The 20,142-nt window shown below is 40.3% G+C and overlaps 1 protein-coding gene across 1 annotated transcript in view; it reads right to left on the bottom strand.

The window, feature by feature from the left end:
- TRPC7 (transient receptor potential cation channel subfamily C member 7) overlaps positions 1–20,142 on the bottom strand; it is a 78,096-nt gene that overhangs the window by 17,909 nt on the left and 40,045 nt on the right. The window contains exons 4-6 of the mRNA XM_054841660.1: positions 13,239–13,403; positions 7,146–7,362; positions 1,541–1,774 (exon numbers count right to left, since the gene is read on the bottom strand). Coding sequence (XP_054697635.1) covers positions 1,541–1,774; positions 7,146–7,362; positions 13,239–13,403 — 616 coding nt within the window. The remainder of the gene's footprint in view (positions 1–1,540; positions 1,775–7,145; positions 7,363–13,238; positions 13,404–20,142) is intronic.

The following is a 20,142-nucleotide window of genomic DNA, read 5'->3' on the forward strand; positions in this document are numbered from 1 at the left end:
AGATGGACAACCAAAACTACAACACAGTGGAGTTTGGGTGGAGATTTGGATACATGGCACTGGGTTAATATTTGCAAAGGAAGCAGCAGGGAGACTGAGGTCTCTATCCCTACCATTAGATAAGAAAGTTAGGATTTGTTCAGATAAAGCAGATCTAACCATCAAGCGTATCATTTTCATGTTATCTTTAAATTAAAACCAATTCTTGCAGTCTAGTCACTCTAATACTTTTACTTTAAAAAGCTTCTTGTTGATACCAGATATGCATCATTTATTTAATCTACTGAAAATTTGAACATATAAGTGTCCTTGCATCAGCTGAGCTTCTTGATGAAAAGGCTGTGACTCAGAGCTAAAACATGTGACATCTTTAAGGACACGGCAGTCCACTTAGGCATTATTTTCAGTACTCTGAACCAAAGGAAAAGCAGCAGATGGAGGAATTCTCAGGATCTGGTTGTGACATTCTGTTCCTGACCCTTTGCACCTTTGTGTCATGAACTCACTTTAAATGGCTCAGTGGCAAACCAGAGACAGGAAAACCACAACATCATCTCAGAGGCCTCTTGCTTGCCTGTGCAGGGAGAGGGAAGCTTACCTTCAGAGGGGACACACCAAGCAAGAGGCTGAGCCGCTGTGACTAGTTCAGGGACCGGCCAGCAAGCCTGTGGCTGTGCACCCTGGTGTGGGGTCAGGGAATGTGTCTCTGGTGCCGCATGGTGCCCCACATCTTCCTCTCCAGCCCAAGCACATTGCTGGAATAACGACCTTAAAGCCCCAGGGAGCAAATGGCGCTCCTTTGTGGCCAGCGGTCTAGCTCCTGCAGCCCCTCTGTGACCAAAAATCCCCACGGATTTTGCTCGGAGTTACGTCTAAAGCTTGCAGAGGCATGCAATGAACGCAGTCCCCACACTGGGGTGTAAAGCTCTATTCATTTGTCAACATCATAGAAAAAAACATTTCAGCCATCAAAAATAAGGTTGTCAAGGCTATGCTACTGCTTATGTTTCCAAATTTTAGCACTTATAGATGATATAGGCTCTCCAAAATAAAGGTTTTCCTCTTGGAGGAGCAGCAGCTTATGGGTATAAGTTGTATTTGTATTTCCATTATGCAGGTGCTGGACGTGACAGAGGTGCAGAGCACACCACGGGTTAGAAGTGCAGCCCCAGATCCTGTGTGTGTTCACACATCTTCCCCCTCTCGCATTTGGAAAACCAAGCAGGTTCATTCATCTGTAATTTAAATTATATTCTGCTCACTCTCAGTTCCTGATTATTTGTTGCTCAAGCTATTTTGTCAGGATGTGATTGACCTGAATGTAGCCTTTAGCACAAGATCAGAGACTGAACGAGGCTCAGATCTCAATTCCTTTCTGACTGTTTAGGAAGGTGGCTGGAATGGGTAGATCTGGGAAGAATAATTTGGTTTAATTAGAAAAAAACCCTTACATAAATATCACAAAAAGAAAGCTGCTTTCAGCACTGTCACACATTAGCTTAAAAGAACAAGAAGCGTTAGATAGCAAAAAGCATCTTACCATAAGTAAAGTAAGCAACTTCAGGGGGAAGGGTGGCATTATTGAGGTCGTCATCTTGAACGTACTGATCTACGTACTGTTGTGCTTCAGTTGCTTTGAGAAAAGCCATGAATCTGGCGGTGAACGATGCCACGAAGATGGACAACATCCCGAAATCCAGCAGGTTCCAGAGATGCACCACGTATTCGCGTGGACCCTCTTCCCAGATCTCCTTGCACTCTGACCATATCATGCCTGTTTTAACCAAGGACAGAAGGTGCCTTTTATATTCAGACAGACCCATTTCCTGGCTAACAGCAGCTTCTAAGACTGAAGCAAATAACTCTTCAGTTGTACTGAATTTCTCAAGAGAATGGTTTGTGTAATTTTTTTATTAAAGTTATTAAAAACTTTAAGCTTGGATGACCCTTTGTGCATGAGGCAGAAATTTCAAAATTTCACTGCATGAGTCAATAGTAAAGTAGATTTCTGGTGATGTCAGAGAAAGCACAGTTCAGAAATACTGAAAACACTAGAAAATCCTGCAGCTGACCTATTTGGAAAAATTGCAGATTTTCTCTTTTGCCCCTCAAATCTCCTTGCTAAACTGTGCCACTGAAGATGGTATCGCTTGCTCTGGTGATGTTTTCCTCCTTCCCTAATCGAGTGGATGGGTTCTCTCTTTTGAGCACAGAAACAGGCCTTTGTGAGAGGAAATCTGACCCAGGAGTAGATACAGTATGATGAGACAAAAGGTAAGACAGAAGTTCTGCCCTTGCCGTACTTTTCATAAAGTTTTATATATTAAATAATATTGAATTTCCATACATTAAAGTCTGACCTACCATTTTGAAAACCCTGAGTTTAGTCCGAATTTAGGATGTCTCTGACAATAGACTTACAGATAAACCCAAATGCCAAATCTAGAAAATGGAAATGTTTTGACATCCATGTTCTCCTGGGGAGGACAGGTGATTTCAATGGGCAAACTGGAGCCAAGAGCTCAGGTCAAATTCACCAACTTGCCCAATTTTCAATCACAGCAGGGCTCCAGGGCCAAAATCTTGCTTCTGAATAGCTAAAACACTGGAATATTTAACCCACTGATAAATATTTCCTGCACTCTACCCAATCCTGTTTCCATAGCAGCAGCAAAATTCACGTTTAATCAAGCAGGAGCAGTGCCTGCCAATTTCCATGTGGCCTCCTGCAACCTTGTCCTTTTTGTGAACTCTTCATCATCCTCTTTACTGGAAGCTCTCGTGGTGTGGCATGTCAATGCGTTTGCTCAGCTACTGCAGAGACTCCTCATGGTGTCCCGAGAGGTGCAGTCAAAAGCTGGGTTATAACGAAGGAAACAAGTCAGTGTGAATCTAGCCGGAGGCTGGAGGAGTGAAGAACTGCCACTGTCAGTCCTTGTTCATGGGGAAGGATTTGAGAGAAAAAGAAAAGCCAAGCTATCAATACCACCGGCGACCAAGCCACAGCTAGCCTGTGACCTCCATAGCCCTGGAATCTCCAGGCAGGTCCTGGGAGCCATACCCTGAGATAGGTTATACCCTGTATAGTGTGTCTTGGGAGAGAGCCTGAGGTCTGCTGAGTGCTGAGCACTCCCAGCTTTTCTCCTTGAGTCCACAGGTGCTTGGCCGACTAAAAGCAGGAACTTCATCCCAAGCCATCGCTCACCACAAACAAGATTAATAAATAGCCTAAGGGAGAAGGTGGAAGAATTGTTTTCTCAGAAACTGTCCTGGAGTGAGAATGAAATTTTAAAGAAACATTTGTAGCTTAAAAAAAAAGTATCCCAGGAGTGATAGATAGGCGACGTTAGCATTACGCATGCATGTCGTATAAAGGTACTAAAGCACTTCAGGAAGTATCACGTGTGTGGTAACACTGCCCACCAAAGCACTTGTTCACTGATGCCCAGAAATGTCTTTTCTGGTTTAAATATTAACTCTCCCATCCAAATTAATTTCTAATCTTGGTCACTTAATATACCTAAGTCACAGATGAATGAAGTAAGAAATGTCTAAAAGTGAGTAGACTGACTAAAATTAGAATCACTCTGTCAAAGTATCACACTATTGGCCTATAATTTAGATCATTCTTTTTGCCAACTGTATGGCAATCATTTTTTATCCATACATGTGGAAAAATGTCTATTCAGGACAAGTAGAAAAGTTACAGTAATTATTCGGTCAGTACTGCTGGGTAATTGTATATACATTGTGAGAGAGTAATTCAAAGCTTCTCCTCGAGTAAAGACACTGAGAAGAGAAGAATCAGCTAAAATTCAGGGGATGGGACGTAAGATGGGATGTAAGAACAGAAACAAGGGAAGGCAACTCGGGTAGAGAAGGCTTGCCAGGACGTGATTGCATTTCAATATGGTGTTTCTGAGGCCCCTGAGTTTGACACACAGAGAGGTAGGATAAGAGGAGCTTCTGCTCTCCAGCTTCTGCAGGTCTCTTGTGCCTGTTGTCCCACAGCAGGGATAACCAGAAATGTCACCTTGATGGGCATTTCTGGTTTCAGCAGGGGAAGAAGAGTTAAGGTACAGGCACAGCCCTTCTGGAAGGAACACAGAAGTGTGCAAGAAGTGCTGTTCACCACCTGTGAGCAAAAAGGAACAGTTTGTCAGATTTTTATATCCACTGGCCTGGTACATAAATCACGAGCAGCTGATGTTGGAGAACTGCCTTTGAGCCTTCCTGGATCCACCAAAGACTCCTGGATTAAGTGAGCAAATTGTGCTCAGATTGCTTCTACCCAGAGCTTAACTGCTACCTCAGCTGCTTTGGCAGTGGGGATTTTATCTCCCTAAATGAAACCTCCCTGCTTCCAGTGTACGCTTTTGTCCGTATTGCCCACGAGGAAAATCCGAGCCTTCCTCACTTGAAGGCAAGAGATGGGAAGACCCAGCGGCAGGGGGAAGGGTAGCCAAGGCATACCATGAGTCGCAGATGCGCGAGCTGAAATTGCTGTGCCTCGCGTAGGAAGGGGCAAGTTCTCCTTTCAGAGCATTGCGGTATGTCTCTGTGCTGACAGGTTTATCATCTGCAGCCCTTGGATGCTCGATCATAACAAAGAGGAGACAGACCAAAAAGGTGTTCTCCCACTTAAAATGCTATTGATTATCCGGCTGTTCACAGGGATGAAATGGGCTACCAACACTACCTGGCTGATCCAGCGATGGTCTACAGCCATTTCAGAGGTGCAGGCTAATGGAAAGTAAAGTCTCTGATAGGGATTTTTGGAGCAGGATGAAGTGCTCGCCTGGCTGAAAGTCATTGCCTCTGCTCAGTTTACTCCATTACTCTCCTCCATTACCAATAGTTGGGAGCAAGAGATGGCAATGGTATCTTTTTGAGTAACTCCAGTCTGAAATTCTCCTGCTGGTAATTTTCTCCTAAAATATATACACGTGGTTCAATTTTCATATCTCTAGCAAGATTAATTGCAGGGAGTGCTGTTACAGGTTGTGCTCACTCCCAGCCACGCTATGCTATGCTAATGTAGCACATTATCCTCGAATAATGCTATTCTGAACACATGTCATAATTTTATGGTTGACAGCCAGATAACTCAGCCAATTTTCTCCCCAAAAAAGAACCAAGATCAGGGACCTGTAAACTAATTTGTCAAAAATGGTCTGCTATGGTTGGAACAAGCAATGTGTCATCAGGATTCATCATTGCTGCCACAGTATGATGGAGAAAAGAGAAAGAACAGAAACAGAAGGAAGGGATTTACAAGCTGAGAATAAATAAAATTACGCTTTCTGATTGTACTACGAATCAAAATGTAGGTAGCACACCTACACTGTTGAGTCTGAAGACAGCAACCGAAGGTGTAGCCAAGTAAGATTAAATATAGCTATGTATATTTAGTACACAAGAGTTAGGTTTATTAAACTTCAACATATGCTTCTGTCTACTTACCTTTGCCTCTTTGGAAAAGCACATCTTGGCAAATTTACCTGTGATATTTATCTATAGCATTTACTTTTAATTAATTATATTTCTACTTACATATACATATTTATAATACCTGTAAGACTTCAGCTCAAAAAGGCTGGGCAGTCTGCTAACCTTTGTGCTTTTGCAGTTCTTAAAGTTCAGGGTCATGTATGAGGCTCGGCAAGTGCCCAAGCCCCCGTGCCAGCTGTCTGCAGGCCACGTGCACCAAACTTTCACCTCTGTATTGCTGAAACATTATTTGAAGCTTTATGTAGGCATACAGGTAAAATGGCCAGAGAAGACTGTCAGTGCTGATGTAGGCAGTCATTAGAAAATCTCATTATATTCAGAACTCTACAATGAATCACTTTTCTTCTCCCAGAAAAGTGAAAACCTTCGCTTTAAATGAAATATTTTCTTCTTCATCTCTCAGGAACTCACCAGGCAGACAGATACTTACTGCCTATAAGAAAAGAATACCTAGTCTAAAATCTAATCATCTTGTCCAACTGCTTTAATATCATTTTAAAAATATATCTTACAGACCTACTCTATCCAGTCTGGCATCTATTCATTTTTTTCTAGCCTAATATCCTGTATGGGATTCTGATTATTGCGGAGACAGGGAACAAAGAAATGGTGGCCAGGAAGTCATCAGATAGAGCAGCCCTATCCTATTTTTCAGGGGGGCTTAATGCCATCAGTACTTATGGAACCGTGGAATTATTTGCTGTAAGAAAAGAATCAAATTCATGGTGATGAGTAAAAATAGGTACAGAAGAAGTAGACAAAGATTCTGCAGAGTTGATAAGCTCAATTTCCCAATAAATCCTTCTGAGCTTGTTTAGATTAGTGGTTCAAGATAGCTGACCTGCCAGGAATAAATTGTGTCCATAGGAAAAGTAATACATCTGAATTTGCCTAAAACTCCCTGGAAGTTTAACTTGTGCACATGACATACTTTTGCACTTGAAAGGTTCATCCATATGCATCCATACTTTATAATTGTTGGATAACTCAATTTCTTTTAAAAGATTTGAGTGCTGTGCTATTGCCTCACCAGTAAAAATTTCATAATATGAATTTCATAAAATCCAACTCATAACTACCTAGCAGTTTTCATCACTAGATCTGAGTGCATTACAAAAAAGTAAATAACAATATGTCCATTCTGTAGATGAAAAAACTGAGGTTCACTGAACTATAATAAGATCTCTTGACAGGGTCATAAAATGGGCTGGTGGTCACCCACGCCCCAGTGGACACACTTCTTTCTGCTCACTTTAAATAGAGCAATGACCTATAGTGAAGCTATAAGTTTCTATGACTGAATTACCATCTTTAAGATGTGATGATTAAACCAACAGAGGCAAACAGACATCTATAGTATTTACCATGAAAAAAGAAAAATCAGGAAAATGAGAATTTGCTAAGCATCATTCAATATTTTGAAAAGCAGTGACCAAAATCAAAGTCACGTTTGATCTCATTTTAATCAAAATACTTCCATCAACCTCTAATTTAGACTCATGCTGGTGGTTTGGTTTGGTTTTTTTTTTTGTTGGTTGGTGTTTGTTTTTCCTTTGTCCTGTCACTGCCTATCATGCTATTTCTAGTCATGTCGAATTTCCCTGGAGGACTTGTAGACATTTTGGTTTCCTTACCCAACACCCACTTCATGATCAGCAATTCCGTCCATGAGAACTGAGTTGTTTTGACTCTGAATATTTGTTTTGGATGATCCGTGATGGTCTCGTTGGGGAGATTTTTTACTCCCTCAAATCGATCTGAAGCATTCACTACTAACAGTCCAAGGAAGATTGTGAAAGAAACCGCATGTGCCACAAACTTCATGAAGGGACTGCGGAGGGTCCGTCCCAGCTGCAATGAAACATACACAAGACATAAGAGATTTTCCCCCTCATCCACCTCCTGGAAGTTATTTCCCTATAAAAGTTTGACCAATTTGCTCAAGGTGAAAAGGATTCAGAAATGAGTTCTAGATCATGAACTAAACAGTGTTTAGATTTTTAAAGTTGTTCTTTGCTATTACTAGACATTATGCACTACAGTTCAAATTATGCCCTTTGGATAATTTTTCTATGCATGGCAGTATCGGATATTGCTCCTTTATACCCACATATAATATCTAGCTGTCCTGGCCATATGGTAAGTGGAAAATGAAGAGACATGAAATTTATATGAGACATGTTTGTGTGTATACGTGTTATATGAATGTACTCACGTGTGTCAATATAAATCCTAATGATGGGCCCACTTCTCATCCTTACATCATAGTTATATATTAGAATCTTTTATTAATGGTGAATTATTAGTTCATTAATGATGTGTAGGAAATAGCCTTCTGTTTAAAGATTCTTTAGTAATGCTTTTAATATGCTTTGGTATGAGAGTCTTCTCTCATAATTACTACAAAAGCTGGAGATTCACTCCCCAGAACACAAGGATTTATTTCAAGACATTAAACCAAGAATTGGAGCAGCAGATCTTTTTCCTATAGCTAATATTTGTTCCATTCTTCTTGAAAAGCTTTGTTTGTTAATTAAGTTAAAGACCACTTTTTTCATTTTACATTTTCCGTGATCTAAGAAAACATTACTTCAGAAAGATGTCAGAGTAGAAGCATTTTTAGGAGTGCAAGAACCAATGCCTGTGGCATTGGACGCAATAGACAGCCACGCAAGTACCATCCTGGATGTGCCCTTTCCAAAACCCCCTCAGAGCAAATGGGATTTTCTTTTTGCGGTGTATTACTCATTGATTTATTTCCCTTGATGACAAGGTATCCTCAAAATTTTCTTAATACCTACTGACTTGATCATAAAACTTCATAGGAAATAGGAAATAGGACTGAAAAAGGAAATTCCTTGTTTTCTTACTTATCTCCAATAGTGGCTTTGTTCAAAGGAGCCCAGATCTCTGATCACTGCAGAGCAAGAAATATTTTAAAAGCAGGGCTCTTTAGGTTTAGCAGAAATTTAAAGGAAGCCTTACGATTCTGATTCTTATTTCTTTTTCTTCTCTGAATTTTTAAATTGTCATATAAATCTTTTATGAAGTTGGCAGTATAGTAAATCCTATTGGAAAATTTGCACGTTTCTAAATACCAGAAAGACTTCCCAGTAAAGAAAATGAAAAAAATCTGCTTTGTCCCTGAGCTCTTATTAACATGCTTGCTTCTTTCTGAGGTCAATAAGGTTGTGCTCAAGCCGGTAGATATTGCAAGAACCAGGTTTCCTTAATCTTGTCTAGGAATATTATGGCAGATGTAGGAGTAAACGAAGTGTGTTAAAACCGGTCTCAACACTTGTGATGCTGGTTCACTCCTCTGCTGTAAACCTTGCTGTTGTGTTAGTTCTCAACAGCTTTTTCCGGCTGGTGTTGGGTAGATTTCCATTTTGTAGCAGCATTTTTGTTTCCAGTACAGAGCTGATGGGTTTATGGGATATGTTTGAACAAAGCCCCATACAGTAATAATCTCAGACAAGTCATACGAGGAAAACATCTGAGAGAGCTCAGAGAGCAAGAGAAAAGTGTAACAGCAGCTATGTCCATATGGGGCCTTTCCAACAAAGTTTTAAGAAAGTGCGTTTGTAGTCTGTACAAGACTCATTTCTACTCTGAATTCACTAAAAGAAAAAAATACTTTCTATTGAGTCATGAATTCCCTCCAAACAATTAGGCTTTTTCTGCTGTCTATAGAAACTTAAAACAAAGAGACCTGAGATTAAAGTAGCATAGCCTTGGTTATCAGAGAAATAATCCTGTGTATTACAGAACCAAATGAATTCTGTGGGTAATTTCACTTAGTTCTCTACTGATTTAACAAAAGTCTGCATTTAGTCAGTGTTACATCAGTATTTTATCCCCTTTAGTACTGTGGAAAGCTTACAGTTTTTTTCCTGAGCTGATGCTTTTCATATCTTCTCAGAAATCTGATTTTTAGCTAAGAGCTACAGGAGGTGAAAGTGTTTACTAGAATATTCTGTAAAAAATTAATGAAGCGTCAATTCCTCTAATCAGCCTAATGCTTTATGACAATAAGATATATTTTTCAAGGCACATGATACAGTTAAGCTCAAGGTGTGAAACTCCTTGGATGTATCAATTTCTCAATTACTTTTTTAAATCAAAATATCATCTTTCATCAAATTGGGATTGCAGGGAAGTGCCTGGCTGTCACTGTTAAGACAGAAACACTGACAGTGTGTGAATACAAAGGTTCATTCTTAAGAGAATAGCTCATTCCATGACTTAGTATCCTATCCATATTATAGGAAAATAATGAAGCATGCAGACATGTCAAAAAGAAAAAAAAATATAAAATGTGATACTGAAACAAAGTTTTCCAAATGCAAATTCATCATTACTCCAAGAGACAGGAACAAATAGAGATAGAAACATCGTAAAGAAAAAAGCCATTACTATTTTCAGTACTATGCTCATAGCAGAAGTATGAAGAATATTGTTGTAGAAATTTTATGTAGCTTAACTGGGGAGGAAAATACCCAGAGTAAAAAGGTACAGGTACAGCTTTAGGTGGAGTGATCCATTAAAGTTCCAGCGCTTAAACGATGCTGAGTCTGTCCCAGCGGGATCCACGGTCCATAAATCCCCAGCATGGCTACATGAAAGCCAGAGAACAACCCAGGCAATGAGCGCTGTGTATAAATGATCTCTCTTAGTGTTGTAATATTTGAATGTGCACTTCAACCAACCAGAGAAGAAAGAAAATCCTTCCTGAAGCTCTGCAGACAGTCCAAACAGTCCTGCTTGCTCTTGTCATTATATTTTTGGGCAGCAGACTGTGCAATTTTTCCATTCTATCTCTTATCTTCTCTTTTGATCACCAGTGAAACAAATTTAGGACACCAACATATAAAGCAACAGTTGATTTCAGAGTCATGGCCTCCATGAGATGGATGAGTCAACACAGATATTTCAGGATAGGATAGGCTTACACTGCGCGGGTCTTGTCAACAGATTGTGCATCCAGAGGTGAATGAACAACTGACACTAAAATTGGTTTTAAGAAAGGCAGGTCTGTGCAACTGAATGTAAAAGAAGACTTAAGAGTTCAGTTGCAAACTCCAGTTAATACTATTTACTAAATTTTCAAGGGTAGTATTTGGTATGGTATATTCTAACTCCACAAAGCTCTGTATTTTTTAAAAAAAATATTTTAGGGAGTAAAGGCTTGAAAATATATTCCTTGCTAATATGTTCCAGTGAAGGAATTATTTTGAGATATGAATTACTCTATTACTCTATGTGAAACTTCAGAATTTGACCAATATGTCTTAAGAATGTGATATACAACAGCATTGACCAGGACAGCTCCTACAAGCAGTATTCCACATTACAGAAATTTCCTTCATTTTTCTCACTGTCTTAGCCCAGAAATGAGTTCCTGACTCATGCCTGGGCATTCATGTGTCTTTTAATTCATGCCTGATTTGATTTAAGTTAAATATCTTAGCTATGGAAAAATTATTTCATTACCCAGTTGTGTAACACAGGATTGTTTCCATGACCAAACAAAACACTTGTAAAACTGACCAGGACAAAACTGGGCTGCTCAGAGCATCACACGCAAATCTTCTCTTAACATCACCATCCTTTCAGTGGGTATGCTGCCTATGTAAAATTGTCTGCATTAACACTATGAGAGGATACAAGGCTCGTGCATCAACCCTCAGCCCTTGAACCTAATAATGACGATTTTGAGTAAGGTACCAATTCATGGGGGAAAAATGCATTCATTATTCAGTTATTTCTATCACAGATCCCAATCAAAAATCAAGACTACATTGTTCTGATCAATGCAAACCCATGCATTAAAAGACAATTCCTGCCTGAAAGAACTTTCAACTTGACTTTATGATAGACAGCTGCGTATGCTTTTTCACAGTTTAGAGTGGGGTGAAAAGAAAGGGACATTGAACAGTAAAAATGCACAAAAGTGTAATAAAATCACAGTCGATGAAAAGTTGTCTCCGTCAATTTTTTTTTTTTTTAAATTTTAATACACATACCTCAAGGAATTAAAACCAAATAACTTTCTCATTTTTTATTTCTGCTGTAAAACTGACTTATTTAGAATTTTTTTGCCTGGTTTCCCCCCCTTAGTTTTTATGCTTTTCATTTTAATTCTCCAATTATTTCTAGTCTAATTGTTCTCCCCACCTATTGCTATATATTCAAATGCAACCTCCGTAATTCTGAGAATACACCACAAATGTTGCTGTTGGCTGGTGTGCCAACTTCCAGCACACTCAACAGAGGTGAAGGAAATTAAACAGCTTCATAAATCCCCGCTTGACTGAGTTCTGACATAATGGAATCAACATGGTAATTCCACACATGAATTTCCTCTACGACCTAACCAAAACCATCCACAACACAGCCCAGCTTGCACATGCACTTCTCTGTGTGTAACTCTGCAGCCCTGCCCAGTATTCATAAAAGCTGTGGGGTTTTGTGTTTATACAAACCTTGAGAAAATAAAGTTACATTCTCAATTACTCTGAGAGAAATTGCTTTTCTCGGAAATATTTTGGAGGACACCAAGCGTTAAACATGTTTTATTATCTCGGATATTCTGGAAGACTGTTTTCAAAAGGTTTGTCTGATTGCACCAACATAAATCTTTTCCAATTGTAGTCTTTCCTTAATACCCATCCATGGATCTATAATGTCTTGGGCTTGACAAATTTAGAGAGCCTCAATGGCTTCTAAAGGAAATGGGAGAAGATGCTTTCAAAACTGAATAAATTACCAGTGCCAAGGGTCATTTTAGCAAATTTAAGTACCTCTGATAAGCCTTCTGCTGAAGACCTCTACCTTGTAATGGATGATGTTGCTGGCTATTGCTAAATGTGAAATTATCTTCTTCCTTGCACCCTTTTCTTCTGTGGCAAGAGTAGTGAAAAAGCTATTTATCACTCAGCCACACACCTATTTATCTCCACTCGCTTGAGCAGACTCTTTCAGGATGGAAACCTCACTACAGATTTCATACCACAGACAGCTCAAGCTTTTACCTAAGCTAATGGTTGACTCTGGTCCTTTGACCTCTAGGTCTTGGCAAATCTCTCCTGCTCCATCTGATGCTGTGAGACACAGCACAGCCATATTTAGGTACACGGCAGTTTTCCAAGTTTCATCATCTTTTCCCTCAAAACCATAAATATTGTATGATTAAGTCTAGTCTTCTCTGCAGCACTAAGCAGTCCCCTGGAGCTTGCCAGATTTTTAGGCATATGTACCATAATAATGCTCACTAACTGAAAATACAGGATCGGAAAGAAAAAAGAAGGGAGGAACCTCCAACAAAAAGTACATAAAAGGAACAAGAGTTTAAACATCAGAGTTAACTAAAAGGGCAACAAAGATCTCATTTAGTTATTCCCCATTTTGGCGGTTCTTCTATTCTTTCTTCACCCCACTCCCATGTTGTTATTTCCTATCCATTTCTTGTTCCTATTCTTTTCCTGTCATCCACTGACTCAATGTTTCCTTCCCCCACCTTTATTACCTGTAAAGATGAACCTCAAACCACACCTAACAACTTCATTTGTGTATATCAAGCAACACCTCATGCTTGCTCTCCTCTGGGGCAATCTTAGAGGACAGCATAAATCGCTTCCCAATGGCGTTATGGAAAAGTATGTGACTTCATTCCAGGCCCTGGATAGAAATGACCATAAAAAACATGCACCTTAATGAGTTTGTACCTTGCTGCAGGGAGCAATCCAGTAGGCTATGGCAAGGAACGGCAGGCCAATGGAGACCCCAAAGACAGCCAAGAACTTCACAGCTATAGACTGCTGGCGTAAGCCTGAGAGGTTTTCATACCACATGGTGAGCAACTGCTGCTGGCAGTTGGGGTGAGCAACAAACTGTAAGAGAAACAGAAATAGAAGTATCAGTAGCATTGTCTGAAGAGGATGAGATTTCAGTGAATAACCTGCTGAACTTGCCAGTGGAACAAGACAGGGCACGTCTTTGTTGCCCGACATAGCTTATGGTGTCACAAATGGAAAACCGCAAGCCAGGTACCCAAAATCCCCAGGTACTGGCAGAACATGTTTCACTTCTTCTTCTTCTCTACATTAAAGTTTTGTTAGACAGCAGGCTGTCTAGGCCAAAACCCAACATCCATCAGTGGCCAGCACTGGCAAAGTGCCTCTGTGGGGTCAGTATTTACATCTGAAACAGCCTACATCGAGATTCAGAAAAGACGCAGAGAGGCACTTTGATGTCAAGCTGAAAAAAACCCCTCTGATAACTTGCTAAAGACATAGTCCATTGAAATAGTAGCTCGACACAGCACCAATATTGCATTGTTCGATGCACTACGCACAGCCCCAAAGTGAACCATTCTGCACGGTTCTCCTTCTGCAAACTACAAGAGGTCTGGCTGGTATTTTGCTACTTTAAATGCTTTATCTCAAATTACCTTTCAAAAAATGACAGCTCATTCTTTACTGATCAGACAAAAAGACAAATTTAAAGGCAGAAGGAAAAGCTCTGGTACAGAAAGTACATGTTTTGTATCCTGTAACTGAGACTCTTCTTTAGTTTATTGTTTGGAGAAAAAAGAAAAGGCAAGCAGCAGACAACTGAAAAGGGCGATTTCTTAATGGTAAAATTACAGCACCATTGGATCCCATGAAAGAGTTTTATAATAAAAGATTAAATTTCTTTATTTGATATTGTTCTTCAGGGTGATTGAATTTAGAATCTGACTATCTTTAATCACAAAGAAAGGTAATTAAAAGGCAAAATAATAAAAGAAGAGATGAAAAATAAATATGTTGCTAATGCAGCTGATTGCATTAGCAGAACCGAGTGTTTCATTTATGAGTTTTGTGGGTGAATAAATGTTCTTAGGAGGGAAATGTAAAACCCGCCACTATTTCAAAAGGCAGAACTTTCTGGAGGTGAGGGGGAGGATGAAGGGTGTAGAGAGACAAAAAGAGGAAGAAAGCGGAGGCTACTAGGGGGCTGCATGGCTGCTGTTGCCCCTGCCTGGCCGGGTGGACACAGACCATGTCCTGCAGGGTGGACACGGACCATGTCCTGCAGGGTGGACACGGACCATGTCCTGCAGGGTGGATACAGACTGTACCTGGCAGGGTGGACATGGACCATGTCCTGCAGGGTGGACACGGACCATGTCCTGCAGGGTGGATATGGACCGTGCCTGGCAGGGTGGACACGGACCATGTCCTGCAGGGTGGATACGGACTGTGCCTGGCAGCTGCCTTGTCACCCTGCTTCAGCCCTTTCAGCTGTGGGGATTTCAGTCTGTAGTTTTATTGGGACTGAAGAGAAAACTCTAACTGTGCTTTCATCTTTACTATCTATGAAACAATGATCAAACCAGGAATTTAATGGACTCTTTTCTAGATGTTTGCACAATAACAAAATCGTTACTGTGAGTTTAAATGATCAGTTCATTACTAGTGCAGAATGAAATACAGTTGCACAGTAATTAGGATTGCTGTAGAATAGCACATTTCCTTCTTTAACAGCACATTAGCAGCTATTTAACATGTGCTTCTTCAGATGAATCAGGCTTTGGGGACTGCATTTCCCAAAAAGTAGAAAATAAGACTTTACCCCTTTCACTGAGTAAATCAGAGTGAAGAACTTTGATAGGTACTTCTGCCCTCTTTTGTCTTTAGAATTTTTTCCTGGAAATATTAACATTTTAATATGGTTCCTTTTAAGCTGCTTTCAAAAAAAGAAAGCTTTCCAAAAAGGTAATCTAGAAATCATCAGCCCTAGTCATTCTGAGCATTTAAAGTTTAAGGTTAAGATGATGACAGCAGTATTGCAAGGAGGCACGTCCTAATGCTCAGTGTTTACGTTTGTGCTAATGCTGCTAAGGCTTATATCTTTCTGCCAAACGGAAGTGGAAGGAAGTTAGGCAGAGAATTGATTCCCGTTGTAAATTTTATTTTCAGCTATGATGAATTCAACAGCAATTGTAGCAACTCGTGGAAAGGAAAATTACACTGGGAGATGTGCAGACTTCTGAGATGCAAAGCCAAAGCAATAGCCAGGCTTCCTCCTGCTCTTGTAATTGTTCACCGCATTATGAGAATTGATTCAGACAAAGAAATTCAGTTGTCCTTGGCAATGAGACAGTCAAAGACTTTTGCTGGTTGGCATTTCAGAGAATTCATCAGACATTTTAATCTGTTCATTGTTTCACTCTGTCTGGGAACAGCTACAATGAAAATACAAATATAGGAAAATTGAGAAGGAATTGCCATAAAACCCAGTTCATTGGAACAATTTATTTTGTACAAGGCAATAAAGATTGGCAGCATGCTGTAGAGCCTTGATGGTGTTCATCTTACTCTGATTATTACAAAAATGAGGGAAAAATAGGATCAGGATAAGAAAGATAAGAGCATGAACGAGTTTTGATCTGTTATTTGCTTACAGCAGGCAGTGCAGTTTTTCATTGTGTTTGCTCCACCAGATATTAATGAAATACGCAGTGACCCTTGGACAAATCCAACCCTCGCTCTATGAAAATTTCAAAAATTGATCTTAGATCTCATCAGAGGCGTTACAGAGCCATTTAACTTTCTTCTCTGGGAATGGGCACTGACACCAAGTTAAAGATTACACTAATGCTTTGCTTAGTTCGAGACAAAAGCTTCAAGGCTTCAAGGCAGAATGCTTCAAAATGTAGTGAAAAATGGTGATGTATATTGAATTTCAGAGGCCTAAATTCTGCAATGCTTTTTCAAAGTTCCTATTAAATGCTATTTCCCTTTCTTCAGTACTGGAAAATGAGGTGAGGAAGCTTTTAGGGGCAAACTGTGGCTGCTCCTGTGCTGCCTCCCAGAAGAAGAGAAAGGCACAAAGCCTTTGGAAAGGATCTGGGAGCTCAAGGAAAAGGTTTTCCCAATGCTTCTGCGTTCAGAAACCGCAGTGGCAGCTTTTCTGGTCCCATGGCACAGGGACCCCAGTAGATGGCGATGGTTTTTCCTTATACCACGCAAGCCTCTGTGATTTAGGAAGAAAAATGCACTTCCCTCCAGCCTATCAGTTACACAGTTTTTTAAGTAAAAAAGAAGGCTAAGAAAATAATAATAAAATCACACATCAATCTGAAGAGCCAGCTCAAATAATGAAGCTGCCAAAACGGTGTTTTTGCGAGCCACTGAAAGGCACGGGAAAGTATTGACACCTCCAAAAGCCACTGTCCTATGCTGCAGGGGATTAAATGAGATGAATATTTGTCTAGAATATGGAAAAAATCTGTCAAAGCCTTCAGTGGGAATTCAAAGGGCCCAAAGGAACAGTTTTACACATAGAAATAAAGAGAATGTTTTAGAGATCACTGTGGATACCACATTGAACGATAACTTTTCCACATTGCTATCTAATTTGATGTATGACAGCTCTTTCTCATAGCTTATCATATATATGCATTGTGGGAAAGCACTTTACAACTCTCATGACAGAGTGAGATTTTTTTCCTCAGTATACTTGTTCAAAAATGCATGAGTTTCACTACGCAGACAATAAAGTACATTTATAGCTCTATAACTGTATAGGAAGTTACTTCTGATAGAAAACACTGCAATAGAGAGACTTTCATTTTTTATTTCCTATTATATCGGGCAGAGAAAGACTCTGTGACGAGAACCCCCGTTACCGGTGCTGTTCAGCATTAGCACTGCAGTTACCTAAGCTGTCAGTGGTTAGGCACTCTTTAAATCCCCTATACAAAACACCCCATGGTCCCTACCCGAAAGGCCTCTCTCTCAATCCTGTGGCACATAACAGATTAGCTACAGGTGACAAAAATCCAGGAAATTCTTGAGAGTGTCAGACAATGCTCAGATATCAAGCAGGGGAAAAAAAATAAAAGGGAAAAAAGAAAAGATATCTATCTTGGACAGAAAAATGCTGTCAGCGGAAATAAGGAAACTTAAGGCAAGACAAGAAAAAGGCAGAGGTCAGCCTCAGATGATCAAAATTAATTGTGCAGAAAAATCCCAGTACCTTTTTTATTACTGAAATAATTCTAATTCCCTTATGAGTCCAGAAATCTACCATCGATGCAAAAGAATTAACCGCTCTGACAGGATCATCTTGCTTTGCTAGTGCACCCTACGCTAAACAGCCAGGGGCTGATGTAGGTAGGAAAAATTCATCAGTGAACCAGTGATAACACTTTAAAAACCTGCACGTCAGAACTAACAACACCAACTTGTGACTTTAACTTTCCTGCTTTCGCAGAGGTACTCCTGTCGTGTCCTCTCCAGCTCGTCCCTTCGCTGTAAGCCTTATAGCAAACACTGGCAAACCTCAGCAGACAAAAGTTGCAATTCAAGTGAGAAGTGGTGTGTTTAATCAGTGAGTGAGAGCTAGAAAAGGAGCTGCATAAATAGATTTTCAGGAGAACATTGGTAATGTCAAGCGACACTGGCAGGGGCAGGGATGAGCCATTTTTCTTTCCATCACGTAGCTGCGTTCATGCCCTTCAAACAACCTTTCTGGGTTCATTATCAAACATTTGTCTTTTGATGTAGCTCATTGCTTCTGCAAGCCTATATTGATTAACGTGTTTTAAGCTGCAGCGCCTGCTCACAGGAGCCCCTGGTTGGGCGTGAAATGCTTGAAATGCTGGAGATCCTAGCAAAAAAGCCAAAACTGTTTTGATGACTCATGTGAGTCAATCGTCATGCCGTGCCGATTGCTGGATTACAAGGGAAAATGAAGGGGGCTCAGGTGGCTTCTCCCATTTTCCTGGGGATGTCACCAGGGAGCACTGGAGCAGAGCTCCTGCAGGGAGCAACACGTAGGAAAAACCAGGTGGGATCTGAACCACGCACATTGTGTGCTCTGAAAAGATGAATGTACGTACCTGGTTTTAAGGAGATGACATGACGCACCTCACAAACAGCCTGAGCTGAGCTCTCCGTGCTGGTGTTTCCAGCAGGACCAAAGCCAGCCCTGGTCTGGAGTTGGTATTTGCTCGGCAGCGGTGCTGTGCTTGAGCAAAACCAGAGGCGGGGAGGGATGGAAAGCTGGGCTTGCCCCTCTCCGCTTCTCCCAGCGAAACCCTCATCAGAGGCGATATGAAATAATCCTTTTTCAGAGGGTTGCTGAAGATGCTCTGGGAGTACCAGCAAACATTGGCAGGGGTGGAAGAAATTTGGGGAAGGGTGGAAGCAGGACATTACTGCTGTTCCCTGAAGGGTAAAAATTGTATTGCCATTTCACCAAAGAGTATCGGGTAAGGGGTAAACACATGCATATAACAGAATAAAAAGGCAATGAAAATATTAAACTAAAACATAATTACTTTTCTTTTAAACCACTTCTCATTTTTGAAGATTTCTTTGATATTTTAAGCTTTTTTAAGTCTCAAAGCCTAAACAAAGAATCTGAATTTATACTAAATAAAATATTTTGCTTGAACTGAAACAGACTTTTTTAGGGGGAAAAAAAACCCCAAACCTTGAAAAATGTCAGAACAGTTTTGATCTGGTGAAAGACCCACCTACTTGCAGGGTCGTTTCCCCCGATGCAGAGCAGGAGGCGACAGAACTCAATGGAAATTACTGAAGCTTGCTAGGAAATACGCAGTGCAGGAAAAGGGCAATATATGCACATGCCTTGTCCTGTCTTCACCTTGTACTCTGCTCTGTGAGCCTCCAGGTGAACAAAGAGCCTTTTGTTTTAAAGAAACTATTCTGAGACACCTTAACAGAAGCAGATGGGATATAATACATTTATTTTATGATCTGGAGTGCCGAAAAAAATCTGCCTCTAGCAAGTGCTTGTGCTATTAAACTGTGACAAATGAGGTTGTCAGAGGGTAAATATGGCTGGAACTTGGCTGACTGTTTGCTGTTGTGCCTGATAAGGGGTGCAAGTAAAACTGTAGAAAGAAATAGAAAACTACTTGCCCTATCATTTATGAATTAAAAATAATAAGTAAAGTTCCAATCCAAATATACATGCTGTGAGACCATGACCTTTTCACAAAAGAGACCTGCTCTAATTATAGTTAAATTCTATCCATGGACACAGGCCCAGTTTTTAAAACACTTTGCATCAGAGTAACGTTACAAGGGAGAGTAAATCAGCAGGTCCGAATTCCTTCATCCAGAAGCGAAAAAGAATTTCAAACCCAACGTGGATGAAAGAAAATTCAACTGATCTAGACTTGTTTCAATGGGACCTGACCATACCATAAAAATAAACACTACCTGAGAAAAGGTCCTCTGAGATACTGCAGTTGCTGCAGGCACACACAGAGAACACGAAGCAAGGAAACGTTCCTGCCCTGAGGATTTCTGCAGCTTTCCCTCCGTCCCTGGGTTCATTTGACTGTCTAATGGCATCACGCACATATTCATGAGGTTCTTGCTCATCCTGTAGATGAGCTTTATGACAGCCTTGGTGAATATTCAGACCTGATATCTGGAGCCTAACATCAGCATTTATAAACTTGATGGCAAAGGGAAAAGGTTTATATTTGTAGGCAGAGTCCAGATGAGCTGGAATTACCAGGAAAAAAACCCCCAAACAACAAACTGTGCAACCTCAGTCTCTGAGCTACTTTAAAGGCATAAACTCAGAAGTATTTATTATAGT

This window comes from Grus americana, chromosome 14 (genome assembly GCF_028858705.1).
Source record: "Grus americana isolate bGruAme1 chromosome 14, bGruAme1.mat, whole genome shotgun sequence".
NCBI lineage: Eukaryota > Metazoa > Chordata > Aves > Gruiformes > Gruidae > Grus > Grus americana.